Source organism: Aulonocara sp. 'chitande type north' Nkhata Bay, linkage group LG15 (genome assembly GCF_057382095.1).
Source record: "Aulonocara sp. 'chitande type north' Nkhata Bay isolate Kocher_YH1m ecotype deep benthic linkage group LG15, A_spYH_male_GT1.1, whole genome shotgun sequence".
NCBI classification, from domain to species: domain Eukaryota; kingdom Metazoa; phylum Chordata; class Actinopteri; order Cichliformes; family Cichlidae; genus Aulonocara; species Aulonocara sp. 'chitande type north' Nkhata Bay.
The window spans coordinates 18,033,747-18,052,168 of record NC_141358.1 but is presented as its reverse complement, the minus strand read 5'-3'; the positions used below and the strand labels follow the sequence as shown (position 1 = coordinate 18,052,168).

The following is an 18,422-nucleotide window of genomic DNA, read 5'->3' as shown; positions in this document are numbered from 1 at the left end:
TGGAATTTATGGCAACGTAATGGTGATGATGTATGTATGTATGGAATGACATATGTAAGACCATATGTGTTTTAAAAAGTAAAGTCATTTTTAAATTTATTATATTTTAATAATATTCAGTTATATTATTATGGTAGCTGGGTGAATGAATGGATTCCAACGGTAAAAAAAAAAAGGAGGGGGAAAGAAAAAATAGAGGGGTACCCAAAGGAAGGTGGAGAAAAGGGGGTAGCAGGTTAAGAGGGCAGGCCTGTTATGGTCTGTTTTAAGATGGGAGGGGTGATGCGATTCCTCTATTTGGAAATGGAGGTGGATGTTGTACTTGGAAAATAAAAGAGGAGGTTCTGATAGAGGCTGGATGTTTGGGGTGGTTGAATCATACGTGCAGTGAAAAGGCTGCACAATGGTATTATTATTTTTGTAACCAACAGTGACTTGGACATTGCTTTGCATGAGATGCGTTACTGATAAAATCCCCCAGTACGAACTTAAAATGACACATTACATCTACATCCAGGAAAAAAGAAGAGAAAAACACGATGATGTAAAATCAGGAAGCACCGAGAGGAAAACTGCACTCAAAATAAAGATGAAATAAATGAAACAAGTAATTTAAAAAAGGTCGAGGGAAGAGGATTTTCTTTCCATTTTAAGTCTTCTGTATTTCATCTGCTTGAGCTGACGCCCTTCATCACAGAATGAAACCTTTCTTCCCTGTCTGCTGCTTGTTCAGGTGAAAGTTCTCACTATTCCTGGCACCCAGGATTAAAGGCTTTCCACTGGAGAGCAGCCATTATCGTGGACCAGACACTGACCTCTGGCTGTTACTGCTGAGGAGTTTCACAAGTGAACACTCAACTCTTTGATTTAGTTTATATGAATGTTTAGATGTGCAATATGACTCTCAGTTTTACTATCAAATCAAAGGTGGAAAATTAATTAGACCATGAGTTGCCTCCATATTTTTTGTGTCTGTGGTTTTGAATTGATACTTATGGAAGGATTTGAACTGTAACCTGTTGTTCATATTTGTTAACTGCGTGCATGAATACAGGGGAGAGCTTAACTAGCAGTTCATAAATAAATGACTACTACTCTTTTTTCTCAGGACTCTCGTAACTAACAGTAGGTCAGTCACCCTGAGGACAAAATCCAATGGAATAACACCACCAGATGAAAAGGTCTTCACAAACCTTCTTTCTATGATCTTGAACCGTCCATGAAGTTACACAGATGAATCCTTTCCGTCAGCTTAAGTATCAAAAGTGATTTCTGAGTGGACTTTACAGAAAAAGGGGGATTCCCAACAAAGAGGAAAGCGCAATTGCATAACCCCGGTTCAACACCTTTTTTCTAACATGCAACAGAGAAGGTGAGAAGTTTTAGTATAACAGCAGTTGGACAAGCTCATGTGCTGGCTTTCAGAAACAAATACTACAGTTGTTTACAACAAATTCCCAGCATTCCTTTTGACTTTTCTGGAATGCCAGATGGGTGAAATTAAACTAAATTGATATCTGGCAAATGTAAACAAGTGGTGCATGTTAACACTATGAGAATCATTCACATTAAGTTCCTTTAAAAAATAAAACTTTTACCAAAACTGCAAAAAAGTACATAGTTAAAAAAAGAAAATAGCCTTTAATAGGTGGGATAATACAATCCTTTCCCAGCAGTAAAATACTGGAAACGAGGGAGGAGCTGGCTGAATTTTGGGGCCAGTAAAAGCTAAACCATGCACACATCTACACTGACATGAATTATGGGAACTATGGGAGTTTGGCAGGAGATTGCTCAATAAATATGAAATTAAATATCGGTGACAGAGCTGGACCTGCTCTCTGCAGGGGAAATCTGTTTTAATTTGCTTCTGCCAGACCAGTCAGGCTCTCACAGTGTGACTGCCAACACTTACTGTGGCTGATTGAGACGAACCTTTCACCTCCTGCTAATTATACCCTTCCTCGCCAGTATTTTACTCCTCTACACTCCATCTCTTCCACACATGCAAGGACATCGCCATCAAATTGAGAAGTTTGGTAGATCTCCTATTATTCTGATGTGATTTACATGCTAAAATTGAATTATTATTGAAGGAAAATCCCAAAATTAAAGAATGGTTTATACAGCAGACACACCTTTTGGGCACAGATCAGTCTAAATGCATGTGATTTTATCATTTATTACCTAAAGTGGTAAATAGTTCCCTCAACAGGAAGGTTAACCAAATCTCAGGAAGCTAAATGTGAGTCAGAGACTATGTATGTGTATAGGATAATATGGAACACACTGTTAATGCTGTGAGACAGTCTTAAAGGGACATGTGATGACATATGATGTGATGCGTGTCGTTTTATGTCATGTTCCTGTAAAAATGAAACGAGTCTTTGAAAAGCCTTCCACCACCTTTACCCCAGTAGTTTCTCAGTATTTCTTGTAATTGCATCTAATTTACTTTATGCTGTCGTACAAGTTCTACTGAAATCTGAACATCTTGGAACTTTGAGGTGAATTATTTGTGTATAGCTAAGGCAGCAAAAGACGGTGATGGGTTATTTGACCTGAATTTGACCCATGATGACAGCCTTCCATGCTTTCTTCATAGCCAGAGGAGAAAAGCCAGGCATCAGAAACACCTCAATAATATAGTGTTGTCTTTTAAAAACTAGAGCCAACCAAAATGTGGAACAATATATCAATATGTGGCACAAGGGCTGAGGGAAAGAAATGCTGCCCTAGAAGGTGGTTGAAACCACACCAATTTAAAAGGAGGGTTGATATTACTTGCAACGCAAAGTAATATCTAGCAGCCTGTCAGAAAAAACCGAGATACAGAAAAACAGGAAGTGATAAATCCAAATTTGAGCATTTTTGGTTCAAGTCACTGCAAGTATGTACAAAGGAGGTCAGGTGAAAGGTACAACAGTGTTTATGGCCATCTGTAAAACACGGTGGAGGCTCTGTAATGGTTTACAGCCACATTTCAGTCAGTTGTGGATCTTGTTAAAACTGATGAAATTATGAATGCAGAAAAATACATGAAGATTTTCATGCACCAAGCAATGCCATCTGGAAAGCATCTGATTGACTTCACTTTCAAAGAAATGTGGGGTGTGTTATTTCTGTGTTACCTTACAGCCAGTCCAGGTTGAATCTTGCGACTGCGTTAAGCAGTTTGTTTGTTTTTTCCAAATAACTGATAATACTTGTTTCATGTACAGGGCACAAGTGGTACAAAAAATGGATATATAAGTATACATATCAGTTTGGGTAAGAGGTTTGTTAGCAAACATTAATAAACTGTACTGATCCACTGCACAGACACACAATGTTTAAGCATAAACCTTTGGATGTTTTTGAAAAGCATAGCAGACACAACTTGGTTAGCTAACTGTGTGTGTGTGTTTTAACTCACCCACTAGAGGTATGAAGGGTGAAACTATCCAAAAAAGAACAATTAGTAATGTTGTAAAAAAAATAGCATTTTAACGTGACTCTGGTGGGCGGCCACTACAGGAACTGAAGTTTGAGTTTGCGTAGTGTATACTTTGAAAAATTAAATCATAATAAAGAGTAAAATAAGGCTCTTTGTCACCATATCTCCACAAGCCTTGTATGTAAATTAAATATTTACACACCAAGTATTTCTTTTTGAGACTGTTTGACACCGTAACATTATTTATTACACCATATTTGCTGCCACCACCATATTTGACAGTGGGCATGGTGTGTTCAGAGTGATGTGCAGTGTTAAGTTTTCCGCCACACATAGCGTTTTGCATTTTGGCCAAAAAGTTCCATTTTAGTCTCATCTGACCAGAGCACCTTCTTCCACATGTTTGCTGTGTCCCCCACATGGCTTGTGGCAAACTGCAAACGGGACATTTGCAGGGAATCACCATGTCACCATGGGCCTCTTGGCTGCATTTCTGATCAGCACTCTCCTTGTTCAGCCTGTGAGTTTAGGTGGATGGCCTTGTCTCGGTAGGTTTACAGTTGAGCCATACTTCTTCCATTTCTGAAAGATCACTTGAACAGTGCTCCGTGGGATGTTCAAGGCTTGGGAAACCTTTTTGTAGCCTAAGCCTGCTTTAAATTTCTCATTAACTTTATCCCTGACCTGTCTGGTGTCTAAATCCAATCGAGAATCTGTGGCAAGAAGGAATTCCAACAAAAATTGATTCATGTTTGTGGCTGTAATGTGAAAAAATGTGGAAAAGTTCAAGGGGGCCGAATACTTTTGCAAGCCACTGTATTCTCTATGGAGCATAAGTGAGCCTAGAGACAGCTCCCTCCTCAGTCACAGACTACAAAGCAGACTGCAGACTTGGCCTTTAATGACCACTACAACAGGAATGCCCCACTCTTATTTTATGACATATTTTACAAGAATATCACAACAAAGGCTTTTTCTTTGTGCAGACTAATTTATTCAGCACAGCAAGAAAGCAGAACAGCAGAACATAAACACTGTCTTGTTATTTGGAAGAATTGAGAAACACATAATTAAAAAAACCCAAACAGATTAACTGAAGTAACAATCTTTCCTTTCTCTGTAAAGTTTACAGAAAGACTACCTGCTCCATCTAGTGTTGAAAGAACAAATTTAAAAAAAAATGGCTGGAGTGAAGTCTCAAATTTTACTCACTGAATTTCTCCCTTGCAGTTTAATTTTATTTATTTTTATTATTAATAACTAGAAAAGCAACATCTATTTTTATTATTTTGATAAATATTAACATATGCAGAAAATACATTAGATTCCATTCCATATGAACAAGGTGTAACAATATATCAATGAAAATATATTTACAAAGTTCTACTTCAATACCTGCAGAGCCTTACACAGTGCTAATTCTAAATAGTACCGTGTTATCATAAAACCAGTCCCAGCATAGTTGTTCTTCCAGTAAGTGCTTACTCAGCAATAGTCTGAGCTGAGTCACCCACCAGCTGGATGCTCAGAGGGGACAGAGCTGTAATCATACTTCTACTACACCTATGAGCATGTAGTACAATTGATACTTAAGGTGTGTTAAAAATTAACTGTTAAAAGTTAATTTTACTGTCAATGCTAAATATTTATTTTTGGTGATGAGCTTTTTGTACAAGTTTTTTAATTGAATGCTGAGTTCATTTTGTAGTGTGCAGATAACACATTCTTTAACAAAATTCTCTTCAAACCATTTCATCTTAATTACAATACTGTAACAGTGTAACAACATAAAAATGCTGCTCAATAGCATCGGAGCACGGCCTTCATCGGAGCAATTCTCATTCTTCTTGTCGTAAAAGATATTCCGCCTGAAAAAACAATTTAAAAAAATTCAACTGCCGTATCAGCTCACTGATGTTCAACAAAGGTAATTCTGTTGGAAAGGGGTTTTTTTAAATACCAAAAAGTCAACAGGGTCCTCCGGTTTAATCTCGCTGCACTTTACCATGGCCTCAGTGAGCGAGGGCATCACATACTTCATCAGGTAGTTTCGCAGGGGAAGAGCTTGAACTTCCAGATGCTCACTCTCTTGTCTCTTCACCTCTGATAAATTTTTCTGCTAATGATTAAATCATTTAACCTGCAGTTAGTATTTAAGAGTCATTTGCTCCTCTGCATCTTCTGGTATGAAACACTCACAGTGTTACTTACCCAGTCCTCATACTGAGCAGCCATCTCAGCCAGTACAGCCTCATTCCTCAGTTTCCTCTCAGCAGCCTCTGCGGACCGTTTCTGCCTCCTCTCTTCCTCTTTTTTCTGGTCCTGCTCCTCCTGCTCCTCTGGACTCAAGCCATAATTCTTAGGAGGGCCCACCACCCGTGTGATCATCTTCATGATGTCTGTGTATTCTGGATCATCTGTCCTGACCTCTGGAGAAGAAGAAATCACACAAACAGAGCCACTGTAAACAGGAAAGACCTTTTTTTCGTGGGTAACTGACTGCTAATAATGGTTGCAGTTTACTTTCTACCTTTCTGTACATGTATAGGGTTACACATTGAATCTACATAATATTATACATCTGGCCCCTGACGCTGAAAAGAGCAAAAGACTAATAGAAACAGACAATATGGAGACAGTCGGACACTCTCACATCCACCAAACATGTTCTGAAATGTTTGACAGCTTCACTGTTCTGTTCATGGTTTATCATTTATGGGCTCTTCAGTACTCTTTGCCTCTTGTTTGTGATCAGTTTATCAGAGTGCAGTGTTGTGGTGGCTTTGCAGACAGTACCGATATGTAATGGGTGAATCTCAATCTGATCAAAGTAGTCACACACTGTTTCCTCAGCTCCACTGAGCTGTCTGTGTTTTGTCAGGCGAGGTACAAATTCATCCTGGGTGTAGCGCATTTTTTCTGCCACGTTTTCTGGAAGTCCTTGTACTCTTCTTGTCAGGAAGTCATCTGATGCATCAAGGGCAAAAACATACTCTGCAACACATGTTGGAAACAGAAGTAAGTCCATTCTGATAAGTCAGCAAAGGCTTAGACAAAGACATAACAAAGACATAAACAACCTGGAGCGATGGCCTGTTTGTAGGCTGGTGCTTTGGACATCAATGCCAAATCCTCTTTCCCAGCATCCTCATCCACATTCACATCTGAGCAACAGAAACAAGCGCTATACTTTATGAGACAAAGACTTTAAAAGATTATACAGTGACTCAAATAATTGATGAAACCTACCAGAGAAAATCATCTTCGCTTGCTCATAAGTCTTAGGGAAACCATCAAGAACAAAGCCTTGGTTCTTACATGGCTTTGAGTTTAGTTTTTCTTCCACAATTTCAAAAAGGAGACGGTCAACCAGTCGACCTGATGGAACAAAACACTAGTTTGAATAAACCACAGAAATCTGAACACAGACACACAGAATCTGAGAGTTTGGGTAAATTGAAGCCTTTCGAAACAGAGACCCCGACAAATTGTGATTTACAATGCTGTCCATCCTTCCACAAAAGCGTGTTGTTTTAGAGACTTTTCAAGTAAGTTTCAAGTAAAAGAAAAAAAAACCTAGACTGAAAAAGACTTCAAAGAAAGATTTTTAAATAAATCAAACGTGTTTTGCAGTTTTCAGCCTCACAAGATTATATTATTTAGGGTTATAATTCTGTTACCAACCTTGATTTTCTTTCATGCTTTTGTGAATATTCCCCAGTTGTGTCTGTGCAGCAGTCATTATCTCTTGACTGATATTTTCAGGGTTAGGTCCATTTACTATCTCCTTCTGCAGCATACAAAAGAAACATAAGAGATTTTCTTTATTTTTAAATGTCACTGGTACCACATAACAAGTCTCAAAGTACACCTGCATTAGTACATCGACTGCCTTCACAGAAAGACTTCCACAGGAGGGCAGCACATTTTCCTGTAGCTGCAGGACAGCAGTGAGAGGAAAATCAACTGTCTGGTATGTATGTGCAGTTCTGCTTCCACTGACCAGTTGTGCAATCTTCTCTTCGAGGACCTCTTTGAGCTTGATTTGATGCAACCGGTAATGATGGCAGAGCTTTCCTGCAAGGGTGGTTTTCCCCACAGCTGGAGGTCCAAGCAGCAAGATTCGAATGGGCTAAACAAGAACAATTTTTTAAAAAGTCGATGATTCAGAAAAGTTTTTGTTTTTCAGAAATGATCAGCTGTCATGAAAGAACAAGCGAGAGATACAGAAACAAACACTGGATGCATTGTAGCTCAATTTTCAGTTTTCCTGCCACCAAGTGGGACACCTACATTTTGTAGGATACATACATTTTTACCTACATTTTCATACTCATTTTCTGTCTATGATTTACACACACAGTCGTATTTAACACTTGTGATTACGGCAGTGGAATGAAGAGCTAACGTTGTTGTCACACATTCCAGATAACAGTTGGGACAACTTTCGGTCTTCAATAGGTTTTTCAAAATCTCTTCAAATTGAACACATGGACTGGCATGAATCCCAAGATGAATCGATGAGCTCTTCATAATTAGTTGCTTAATTGATTATTCAGAGCAATGCAGTGTCCTCATCTGCAGCTGCAGTGCCTACCATCTGATAAATTTTTTGCAGAATGACCAGATGGTATTTTTTTAAAATTCTCCACAAATCAGAACGTATGAATTACAATATAATACTATAGTAATATAATGATGTGTAATATACAAATATACTGGGAAAAAAGTGAGAAAAGTATTTTCTTTTCTATTTCAGGTTTTCTCAAAATTTATGATGACTTAAGCAAATGATGTAGCACATCCTAAAAGATGCACTAATTTGCATAAATGGATTGATGAAATTTAATTTGACAGACTTGGAACACTCACAAGCAGCTGCCAGGCGTCTTTGTATTCCTGCACAATGTTATCCATGTTTTCAACCATCCCAGCTTCGGACGTCCAGCTTAGGTTGAAAAAGTCATTTATGATAAAGGTCTCCAGGCGGAGGTTGATGCCGAGGCACTCCAGTTCCTCTGGCTGAAATAAAAAGGTGTTAAATTACCAACAGTGTGTTTGATAATAAATATTTTTCAGCAAACATCTAAATAGCACAGATGTTTACTACAAGCCAAACAAACAGCAGATAGTTTATTTGATCCATATTTACAGAAACTGGAGTTGTAACAGCAAACAGCTCGGAAAGAAAATACATTTTAAATCTCTCAACAACAGAAATTGAACGCAAACTTTTGAGTCTTTTCCTTGTGTCACAAGCTGTTATTGCAACACTTTCAGGGACTAAAGAAAACATTTACATTTGCAAGTGACAGTAATAGCAGTACTAAGCTTGGGTGAGTAGTCTGCTTAAAATACTTATATGTAGAGCTCTAGATCTTTGCATTATAGGCAGAAAAAAAATCGAAATCATCTTAAAATGAAATAAAATAAATCACATAGTTTACAGTACCTTAAACGCCTTCATGACAATCGCTTCCTGTGGTGGTAATTTCTGAATTTCTTCTGGTCCAAGCGCATGACTTATCATCTAAAGACATAAAGGTAAGAAAGAGATTGTTTTGTGTGTTTTTTCTCCTTCTTTGCCAAACGTGACTTCTGACAAAGGATCTCAGTTGGATTTTCATCACCTCAAAAGAGTATTCTTCCTATAAATACACTCACTGGACACTTTATGGGGCGCTCCTTACTAGTTATTAGATACCGTTTTACCTTCAAAGCTGCCTTAATTCTTCATGGCATAGATTCATCAAGGTGCTGGAAAAATTCCTCAGAAATTTTGACATGACATCATCACACAGTAGCTGGATCTCAAAATCCACCACCACATCTCAAAGGTGCTCTATTGGATTCTGATCGGGTGAATGGCGAGGCCATTTGAGTACACTGAAATGATGTCATCTGTCTGTCATCTTCAAGAAAAGTGTGAGATGATTTGAGCTTTGTGGCATGGTGTGTTATTTGCTGTTGCTATATATATTTTGGTGAGCCCATGTGAGTAGTTTTCCCTATAATGATGCTCGGTTTGAACTGCAGCAAGTCGGTTTGACCATGTCTACATGGCTATGTGCACTCAGTCGCTGCCATGTGAATGCTAACATTCACATTAACAAGCAACTGAATTACTATAACTAATAAGGTGGCCAGTGAGTGTAGTTTTCAATCTACTGTTTTTCTTCATAATGAAAAGTCTAGCTGTTCTAGTTGAAATTAGAATCACAAAATCACCTGTACAATATCCTCTAAAGTGTTCCTGGAATTATCAATGGCAACAATGTACTTTGGTCTTGGTCTGAGTTGAATGATGTTCTGGATCACTCTGCAAGACAAATATATATTTAGTCCAGGTCTGTGCCATTTATCTCCAAGTATATATAGCATATGTGCAGAAGTACAGTTAAATAAACTCACCCTCCAAGGTCAGATACATGAATCGTGGGAATGTAATTTGTGCCATGTCCAAATATGGGAACTTTTGGAAACTCCATCAGCCAAGAAACCTTTTAGAAATATCAAATACATATTATTCAAGCAGTATAGACAAAGACATGCAGTGTAAAAATGTGTTAATGTGTTAATATTACCTTGAAAAAGTAATGAAAGAGGTCCTCCCCCTTTCCATACTGAAGGCCACTAGCTACAACATAACCGGCAAGTTTGGACTTTTTCTGTAAGATTGAAAAATCAGAGCACTTTTAGTTAGTTTTAGATATATTTATTTTCCTGGGATCCTTATGAAATCTTGGGATGAATTGCTCCTGTTGTTGTAAAACATATTTTGGAGGATTCTGTGATTTTCAGCATCATAATCTTACCCCTTTAGCCAGGTTTAGCACAAGTTTTTCCAAACTGTGGTGTTTTCTGAATGCAGGGTGAGGCCTTCTTCTTATGAACTGTTCCTCTGATACCAGAACATCAGTTTCATCCTGAAGAGTAAGATTACACTCTCAGTCATGGAAATCTGACAAGTTCACACACTGTTTAGCTTTTCTCCAGACTCACTGGGTTTTGAGGTTTAGTCATGGCCCACGTCATTACAGTGGAGACTAAGATGAACAATTTCTGAGACGTGAAGCTCAGCATCTCATTATGAAGGGCTGTTTGTAAAAGAAGAACGGGCAGGGATGACAAACAACATTAGCATGTTATTGGAACAATGCAGTCTCTTTTAAATGTTGTCTCATGAAGATAGATAGCGATACATTTAAAATGAGCACATGAGGTACAATCTTGCAAACAGTGCCCTTTAAAGGTGCCCGGCCTTTAAAAATCTTTGTCTATGATTTAAAAAATCGAATCCTTCACTGGTCTTGTAGAAGTCTTACAGTCATACCTGTAAGAACCCACGTTGCTTCTTCAACCTGTTGCTGTGTGGCACTTTCTGAGATGTTGTACACCACCACATCACACTCCAGCAGGTGCTGGAGGAGCTCATCACTGCTTGGTGACTGCAAAAGGAAATTGTATACCCTATTAAACGTTCAATTGTTCTTGCTGTGTCCATAAATATATTTAAATTAAAGTTGCTTAGTCTAAAAATAATTGGTTTTAAAAATACGGCATTTAAAATTATTTGTCCTTATCAGAATCTTAACGTATGATGTTCTATAAACACACTGCCCGGAGCAAAAAAATGTCACATACTCATATTATTCATAGGACCACCGTTAGCTTTGATGACGACACGCATTTGCAGGAGTATCGATTGGATAACTTTATGCAATGCCATGACATTTTTTTATACAGAGTTGCACTTATTTTTCACTAAATCTCAGTGGGGTTAAGGTCTGGACTCTGTGGTGGCCAATCCATGTGTGAAATTAATGTCTCCCAGAGCCACTCCTTTATGCCTTAAGCCCAATGAACCCTGGCGTGTATCTTGCATGTATACCTGTTTCATCAGGGAAGAAAAGCACCCATTGATGGAAAAACCTCCTCATTCAGTATATTCACATACTCAGCTGACCCAAATGTTTTGGCATATAATGTTGCTAATGGTGTTGGGTGCCATCTCCAACAACGATGAGGCGGCCTACATGGATGAAGTGAAGAATCTGGCATCGTGGTGCCAGGACAACCACCTCCAGCTGAACGTCAGCAAGACCAAGGAGCTGGTGGTGGACTTCAGAAGGGGTCAGCACAGAGACTACAAGCCCATTATCATCAATGGAGCTCCAGTGGAGAGGGTGCAGTCCTTCAAGTATCTTGGTGTCCACATCTCCTCAGACCTGACATGGGCTGCCCACATTCAGGTCCAGACCAAAAAGGCTAGGCAGCGCCTGTATCACCTACGACAACTGAAGAAGTTCAGGGTCTCTCCAAAGATCCTCAGGATTTTCTATACAGGCGCTGTGGAGAGCATCCTCACACAGAACATGACATCGTGGTTCGGGAACAGCTGTGTGAAGGACCAAAAAGCTCTCCAGAGAGTGATCCGTACAGCAGAACGCTGCTGCAGGATTGCTCTCCCCCCGCTTCAGGACACCTACACCAGGAGATGCCAGACTAGAGCAGCGCAGATACTGAAGGACCCGTCCCATCCTGGCAACAAACTGTTCCAACTTCTGCAATCTGGTAGAAGGTTCCGCATCTTCCGGGCAAGGACAGAGAGACTCAAGAGGAGCTTCTATCCCCAAGCCATCCGTGCCCTAAACACACACACCCGCCCGCTCACATCATCTATAACTGACTGAGACAGGACTCTTCCAGACACTAAACCAAGGCACAATGTACATTTCAATTCCTTTAATTTTAAATATGTTTATATTGTCTATCCTGTAAAATAGTCAGATGTCTATTCATATTAATGTACAGAATTCACGTGCTTGCTGCTACTACTGCACATTCACCCAGTGTATATACTATATGTATGTATGTATATATATATATATATATATATATATAATGTTCTTCCTCTACCCCCCCCCCAATTTTTGCACACGTCGAGGAGCGTGTCAGGCTACATTTCACTGTGTGTTATACTTGTATAACTATGCATGTGACAAATAATAAAGAACCTAGTACCTAGAACCTAGTACCTAACCTAACCAACTGGAGCAACCCCAGATCATGACAATGTCCCACAGTCTTTCGCATTTAGCACCTCGCTCACCTCATATTTCTCCCGTAGAAAATCCCACTTTTCACCTTTAGAGGAAGGAGACACCGTACCGACGACATGGAAAGCAGGTTCACCTTCATGGGAGGCTAATGCCTCTGCTTCTTCCTCATCCTCAGAGGTCACCACGCATGAGGCTAAAAACTGTTCAGACAAGTCAATAATATTAAAATGGACTAATGTGACTGGTTAGGCAGGAACAATAAAAACTCTCTTTTCCCTATATTTACCTTTGCGATGTGCTTGGAGGAATATCTGTCAACATCGTTGATAAAAATTCGCTTAGTTTGTTGCTTGTTGTCCCCCATTTTAAAAACTAACGCCTTGAGTGATTTAAAAAGCTATATTTATTACCAGACTGTAAGTTTTACAACAGGAAATGAGAAATACGAGAAAGACAGAGAAACTTCCATCTTGCACCTAGTCTTCTTAAATGTTGCTAGGGACTCGCTACTGTTGCTATGGCTGAGCCAATGAAGCTCGCTAGCTAGCTCTCGAGCGCTTCCATGGCAAGGGGTATGGAGGGCCAGGAGTGACAAAATTAATTAATTAAATACGCCATTAAATAATTAATTAAATGTGTCAATGGTTAATTAATTAATTAAATAAAATTTGAAATAATTTATTAAGTGTTTTAAATGAAATGAATAGGCATTTAATTAATTATTGACACGATGAATTAACTATTTAATGGTGTTACTAATTAAATCATTTTGTCACTCATGGCTCTCCAAAGTGAGTAGCCCCCATTTTAAAACAACTTTTAAACATTATTAACATGTTTCATTTCCCCCTCATTTAACCCCTTCCTCTCTTCTGCCCTCTTTCCCCATTTAACATTATCTGCTTCTACTATGCCCTCTCATTGCCTCCTTGCTTTCGTTTGCTGCTTTCTTTCCACCCACTATTAGATCTCTTTCCTCTTCTTTCCCTCTCTTCCTTTCCAGCCCAATTCTTCACCTTTTAGATAGAAGCATGAAGAAAAAGGGTGAGGCTGTACCTCTCTGGACTGCTAACAGGGTTGGGCTGTGAGTTTTTTTCCCATTAAAGTGACAGTTAGCTACATGCAGAACAATTAGCTGGAATATTTCAAAGAGAGAATAAGATCCATCAGCGTGAACTATCGCATGCCCGGCATGAACTGCCCGAAACCGGAAGTGACGTCATTTTGCGGAAATGTAGTTTTTTACCATCGTGGCCATATGAGCCTATATTTGTGTTTTTAAAAGTTATGTTTGACTTTATGACTTTCTGTGTCGTTTCTGGGATGCTGAGGACTCATATTGCACTGCTGGAAATATTTTATTTTGATGCATATGCTGTTATTTTGCAAATTTGCACTATAATATATTTTTTCGTTTTTCCTGCAGTATATGAAAATTGGTGTATCTCAAAAATAAAACTATGAAGACACTTAAAATAAATTTCCTTTGGTGGGAAACTAGTTTGTGCAACTTTTTTGTATTTACAGTTTTGAGGGATAAGCCTCTTAAATTTCTCTAACTAGAAATATATGTTAAAAAAACAAAAACGATTTTCAATTTTTTTGTAGTTTATTGCACTTTTTTGCAATTTATGTAATTACTATGCACTTAATGCAGACATATTATTAAAATTTGGGCTATAATGGTTGTATTGATGTATAGCAACTTGAAATGCTCCAAAAAATGGCTCCACAGCATGTAAAAATATACTATAAGCTCTGGCGGACTTGGTTCTATGGTAGGTCTTAAAGGGTTAAAGAGACAGCGCTGTGCAAATGCATATTTGGTAAGTTTGACCTTTTATTGTTGTTTTATGAGCCTAAAGTGAACAATAAAGCGATCAATTGATGTGCTGGGTGCGTTTAACATTTCCTTTGTCCAGTCTTTGCTAGATTTCTTTGTCTTTCTTAATAACAAGATTTTTATGTCCTGTTACTCTGGAGATGGAGTCGTAGGTCTTCGGCTTCTTTTGTCCTCTTGTTGTACAGTTTGTACATCCCGAGGAACCCATGTTTTCTTTTTTTGAAAGGATACACGGCACACCATGCTAAGACATATCAAATGTTCTGCTAATAGCTCTTTCAAAATCAAAGTGATGTGGCAGTTTGCTGATTTCCGCCTGGTGACTAGGGATGGGTATCGAAAACCGGTTCTCAACAAGAACCGGTTCCCACTGTTTCAATTCCTTGGAATTGTTTGCCATTTTTGCAAACGATTCCCTTATCGATTCCAGTCGCCCCGAATGACGTCACCACGTTGCGGAGCGTCATTTACTCGGCAGGAAACACGGCGCCAGCGGCTCAAATGCTCAAAAGTTTGGTCATACTTTACGAGAACGGATGACAACAGGGCAACTTGCAATACTTGCAAAGTAGATATTTCATTTAAGGGAGGAAACACTACGAATATGCAAAAGCATTTGCTCACACAACACACGATAACCTTAAATGAATGTCGTGTTTTTAATTCCGCTCCGGACTCATGAATCTCAACCCAGCAGCAGCGGTAACGTTTGCACGTCCTCTCCCGTTAATGTGGCAGGTAAATAATCAACAACAGTGCATATTATGTTAGCTGCCTTATTACAAAACCTGCCATTACTGTGCATTTAGGTGACCGTGATGAGACAGACAGAGTCTGGCTGGCTCAGATGCTGGCAGTTCTCGCTGCAGTCTACCGGTAGCGTCTCCTTTCAGGCCAGGATAGACGAATGTCACCGAGCAGTGACTGAGTTTGTGGTCAAAGGCTTGCACCCATTTGCCACAGCAGATGCCCCCGATTTCACTTTGGTAAGTGAATGTGTTTAATTGTAGGCAGGGACATTTCTGGATATTCTTGTGTAATTGCTACAGAATAATTTATGTTACACTTTGTTATTGCTACAGAAGAATATTTATTTTATTATTTTACATTTACATTTTTTTTCCTGGGGACCCTGTGACACCCCATTGAAGAGCTGTAGGCTGTGGATCTCTTAAGATCTCACTGTTGGGTTTGTAAGGCCATGTTACTCCTAAATTTCTATCTTGTTCAAAGAGAAGATATAAAACAAAGTTCTAAGCTAATCGACTTTAGTGTTCTCCTTTTTTAAAAATAAGAATCGATAAGAGAATCGATAAAGAATCGAATCGTTAAACAGAATCGAAAATGGAATCGGAATCGTTAAAATCTTATCAATACCCATCCCTACTGGTGACTTTCATGTTTATCAGCCCAGTAGTTTACAGACTTTCTCCCAGCTGAAGACAATTAACAAGAGGTTATTCATGTGCTCTAATTCCCCTTTTCCCTTTTTGTTATTTGTATTTTTTTTTTGTGTTTATTTTTGTCCTAGATGGCCTGACGCAGCAGGTAGGGGTGAACTCTATGTCTGAGTTTGTCTTTGCTCAAGCTGTCCAGAAATGGCTCAGATGTGCTCCATATCGTATGGGTGGTGCAGGGCGCCCAACATCCATCCCCATCCCGGAGTAAATAACAAAAAGTGATGTGAAACAAAGAAATGTAAAAAGGAAACTTTGTCGTTTAATAAAGTATTTTGCAAATGATACATGTCTATTGGCCTTTTTTTGTTGTTTGTTTTGTTGTTTGTTTTGTTGTTGTTTCTGATGCTTTATATTTTCGGGATATTACTATTGACATGATACATTGTAACATAATTTTTAACATATAAAGGGTGTCCAATTTGTACAATTATCTGGTGGTTTAAGTATTGATGGAAACTTGCAGTAGTTTAGTATTGATTAAAATAGCTATAGATTGTATATATTTGTAACTGTAGGTTTCCAGTCATGATTTTACTGTTGTTTCAATAGAAACCAACTGTGCGAAAGAGGTGGAAAATCAACGTCATAGTTCAACAGTGTTTAAATATCAGAATCTAACATTGTTTCAATATTAACAGTGTGTCATAATTATATGTTAAATCAATGTCAGCGTTCAACATTGGTTTCATATCAAAACCTGACGTTTCAGTATTAATAAGGGTGCAAGAGTGACGTTAGGTCAACATCAGATTTCAACGTTGATTCAATAGAATCACCTGATATTGACTAAACATTGTTTCAGTGTCTCCTTGCTCTCTGGGAACACACATTTAAAAAACTGTTTTTACATAATCTCAGACCTACTCAGGTTTAGAAGATATAAAAAACTATTTGAAAGCAATCTAACCTAAATTCAGCAGATTTTTTATAGCTTAACCTTACGGTCCTCAAATGCTGAAGAAATGAACTTTTACTCAAATTGCTAATGTGTAGCACTACATTTTTAGAAAATGTAGAGCAGTCTTTTTTTTTTCTGAAAGGTATATTGTAAATGGTCAAATGATAAACAAACCCCTGTGTACCTAACAGGCTGTGCAGAAGCAGTTGTTGCTAACAGCTGCTTAAGTGTGTGCATGTGGACGTGGGGGGCTGCAAAGGAGGCAGCTGTCAAGACAGACATACTGTGTGCTTCCTACATTCCCTTATAAGGACGAATGTCCCTCAAAACCATGACCCATTTAAGACCATTCTCTTTTTTCCTGATTAAGACCTGGCGATAAAGATAGGACTGCCAAAAAGTGCTTCTTTGACTTGAAGGGAGCTGTTGACAAAACACAGAAGCAGTTTCACCCAAAGGCTGGTGTGATCTTTCTGCTTCATATGTTTTTGCTCAGAACAACAAGCCAGATTATGGTGAGCACACACTAACGCCATATTGAAACAGGTATATTTGAGCATTTCTGTTGTAACACTTTTACACTTTACTGCAGTAATTCTAGTTATTTTTTTATTCTTCACAAATAAAACACACAGTCTATAAAGTCTCAAATAAATAGCTCCAAAATAAATGCAGAGCCATATATAAAACTGCTTTATTTAACTCAGTTGCAGTTAAATATGATTTTTAACTACCACATATATCTATTTAATATGTAGAAAGTCCATCTTTGCCAACAACATGAGTGCACGTAAAAGCAGGAATTCATGTTTTCTTGTCCAACTATATGATCTGAATGCTTTTTTCAATTCTAAGTCCTTTTGCAGATCATCAGAGGGCAAATGACTCCTGAAGCACTGCGGTCATGCACTATGATTGCTGCTGCTATAAAAATGTAAATATAGAAAATAGAAGAACACAGTGTTCAGATATGACCTGACATAATCTATGCACAGTCTATCCAACATCAACACAGGGCGGTCGTGCCTGATTTTCTTGTTGGAGTCCCCATAGACACTGAGATCACCAGTGATATATCAAGCTCTTTACAAGACCCCAGATCCTTTTCAAATCTGTCTTGATTACAAAAATGATTCTGCTCATGGTAGGTGAGAAAAGATTCCTTCCAACGTTACGCAGCAAATTTGATAAACTGGACAATTTAAGAAAGTTGCGATATCCAGTGAAAAAACAAATTTTTGGACGTTGAATTGTATAAACAGACCGTGAGAGTCAAAAAAATGTGAGTAGAAAAAAACAACAAGTAGGTTAGTAGTGCCTTTGCCTTGCACATGGCTACAAATGGAATATTTCAAAGTCTTGATGTTGCGGGGGGTATTTACATTCTTTCTGCACTCGCTGTTGCCTGTTCTGGCTTCAACATGGGGGTAGTGTGAGTTGACGAATAAGGCGTGTGAGCTACGCTGTGTGTGTGGCGACGTGCAGACTCTGGCACCTGCTGCTCTGTATTTCCCTAAAAGGACACTCTGGAGCCAATCAGAACAGAGAACGGATACTCGTCACTCTTGCATTTGCCATCCCAGGAGTCTGTTGTCTGGTGGAGGTTTTGGAACTGCCTTTAGCTCCCTCCATTTACCCCCTTACATGATTGCCTCTCAGCTATCTGGAATTTTATGGCCCCCACTCTTTACAAACGACGTTGGCAAACTCTCCCAGGCAGGTC

At 38.8% G+C, this 18,422-nt stretch overlaps 1 protein-coding gene across 2 annotated transcripts; it reads right to left on the bottom strand.

The window, feature by feature from the left end:
• Positions 1 to 4,413: 4,413 nt before the first annotated feature.
• On the bottom strand, positions 4,414 to 13,020 carry ak7a (adenylate kinase 7a). Of its 2 annotated transcripts, none has more exons than XM_086264754.1 (18): positions 12,785 to 13,020; positions 12,549 to 12,698; positions 10,770 to 10,884; positions 10,439 to 10,533; positions 10,252 to 10,362; positions 10,021 to 10,104; positions 9,848 to 9,936; positions 9,665 to 9,755; positions 8,889 to 8,966; positions 8,309 to 8,458; positions 7,440 to 7,568; positions 7,121 to 7,226; positions 6,686 to 6,814; positions 6,517 to 6,600; positions 6,233 to 6,430; positions 5,648 to 5,865; positions 5,397 to 5,552; positions 4,414 to 5,304 (listed from the first exon to the last, which is right to left on the bottom strand). In XM_086264754.1, exons 1-18 carry the CDS (start codon positions 12,860 to 12,862, stop codon positions 5,275 to 5,277), a joined length of 2,091 nt encoding a protein of 696 aa, XP_086120880.1. In that variant the 5' UTR covers positions 12,863 to 13,020; the 3' UTR covers positions 4,414 to 5,274. The 2 variants fall into 2 exon arrangements, with proteins under 2 accessions (XP_086120880.1, XP_086120879.1); XM_086264753.1 differs by having other exon boundaries at positions 5,397 to 5,555; positions 12,785 to 13,019.
• Positions 13,021 to 18,422: the final 5,402 nt, after the last annotated feature.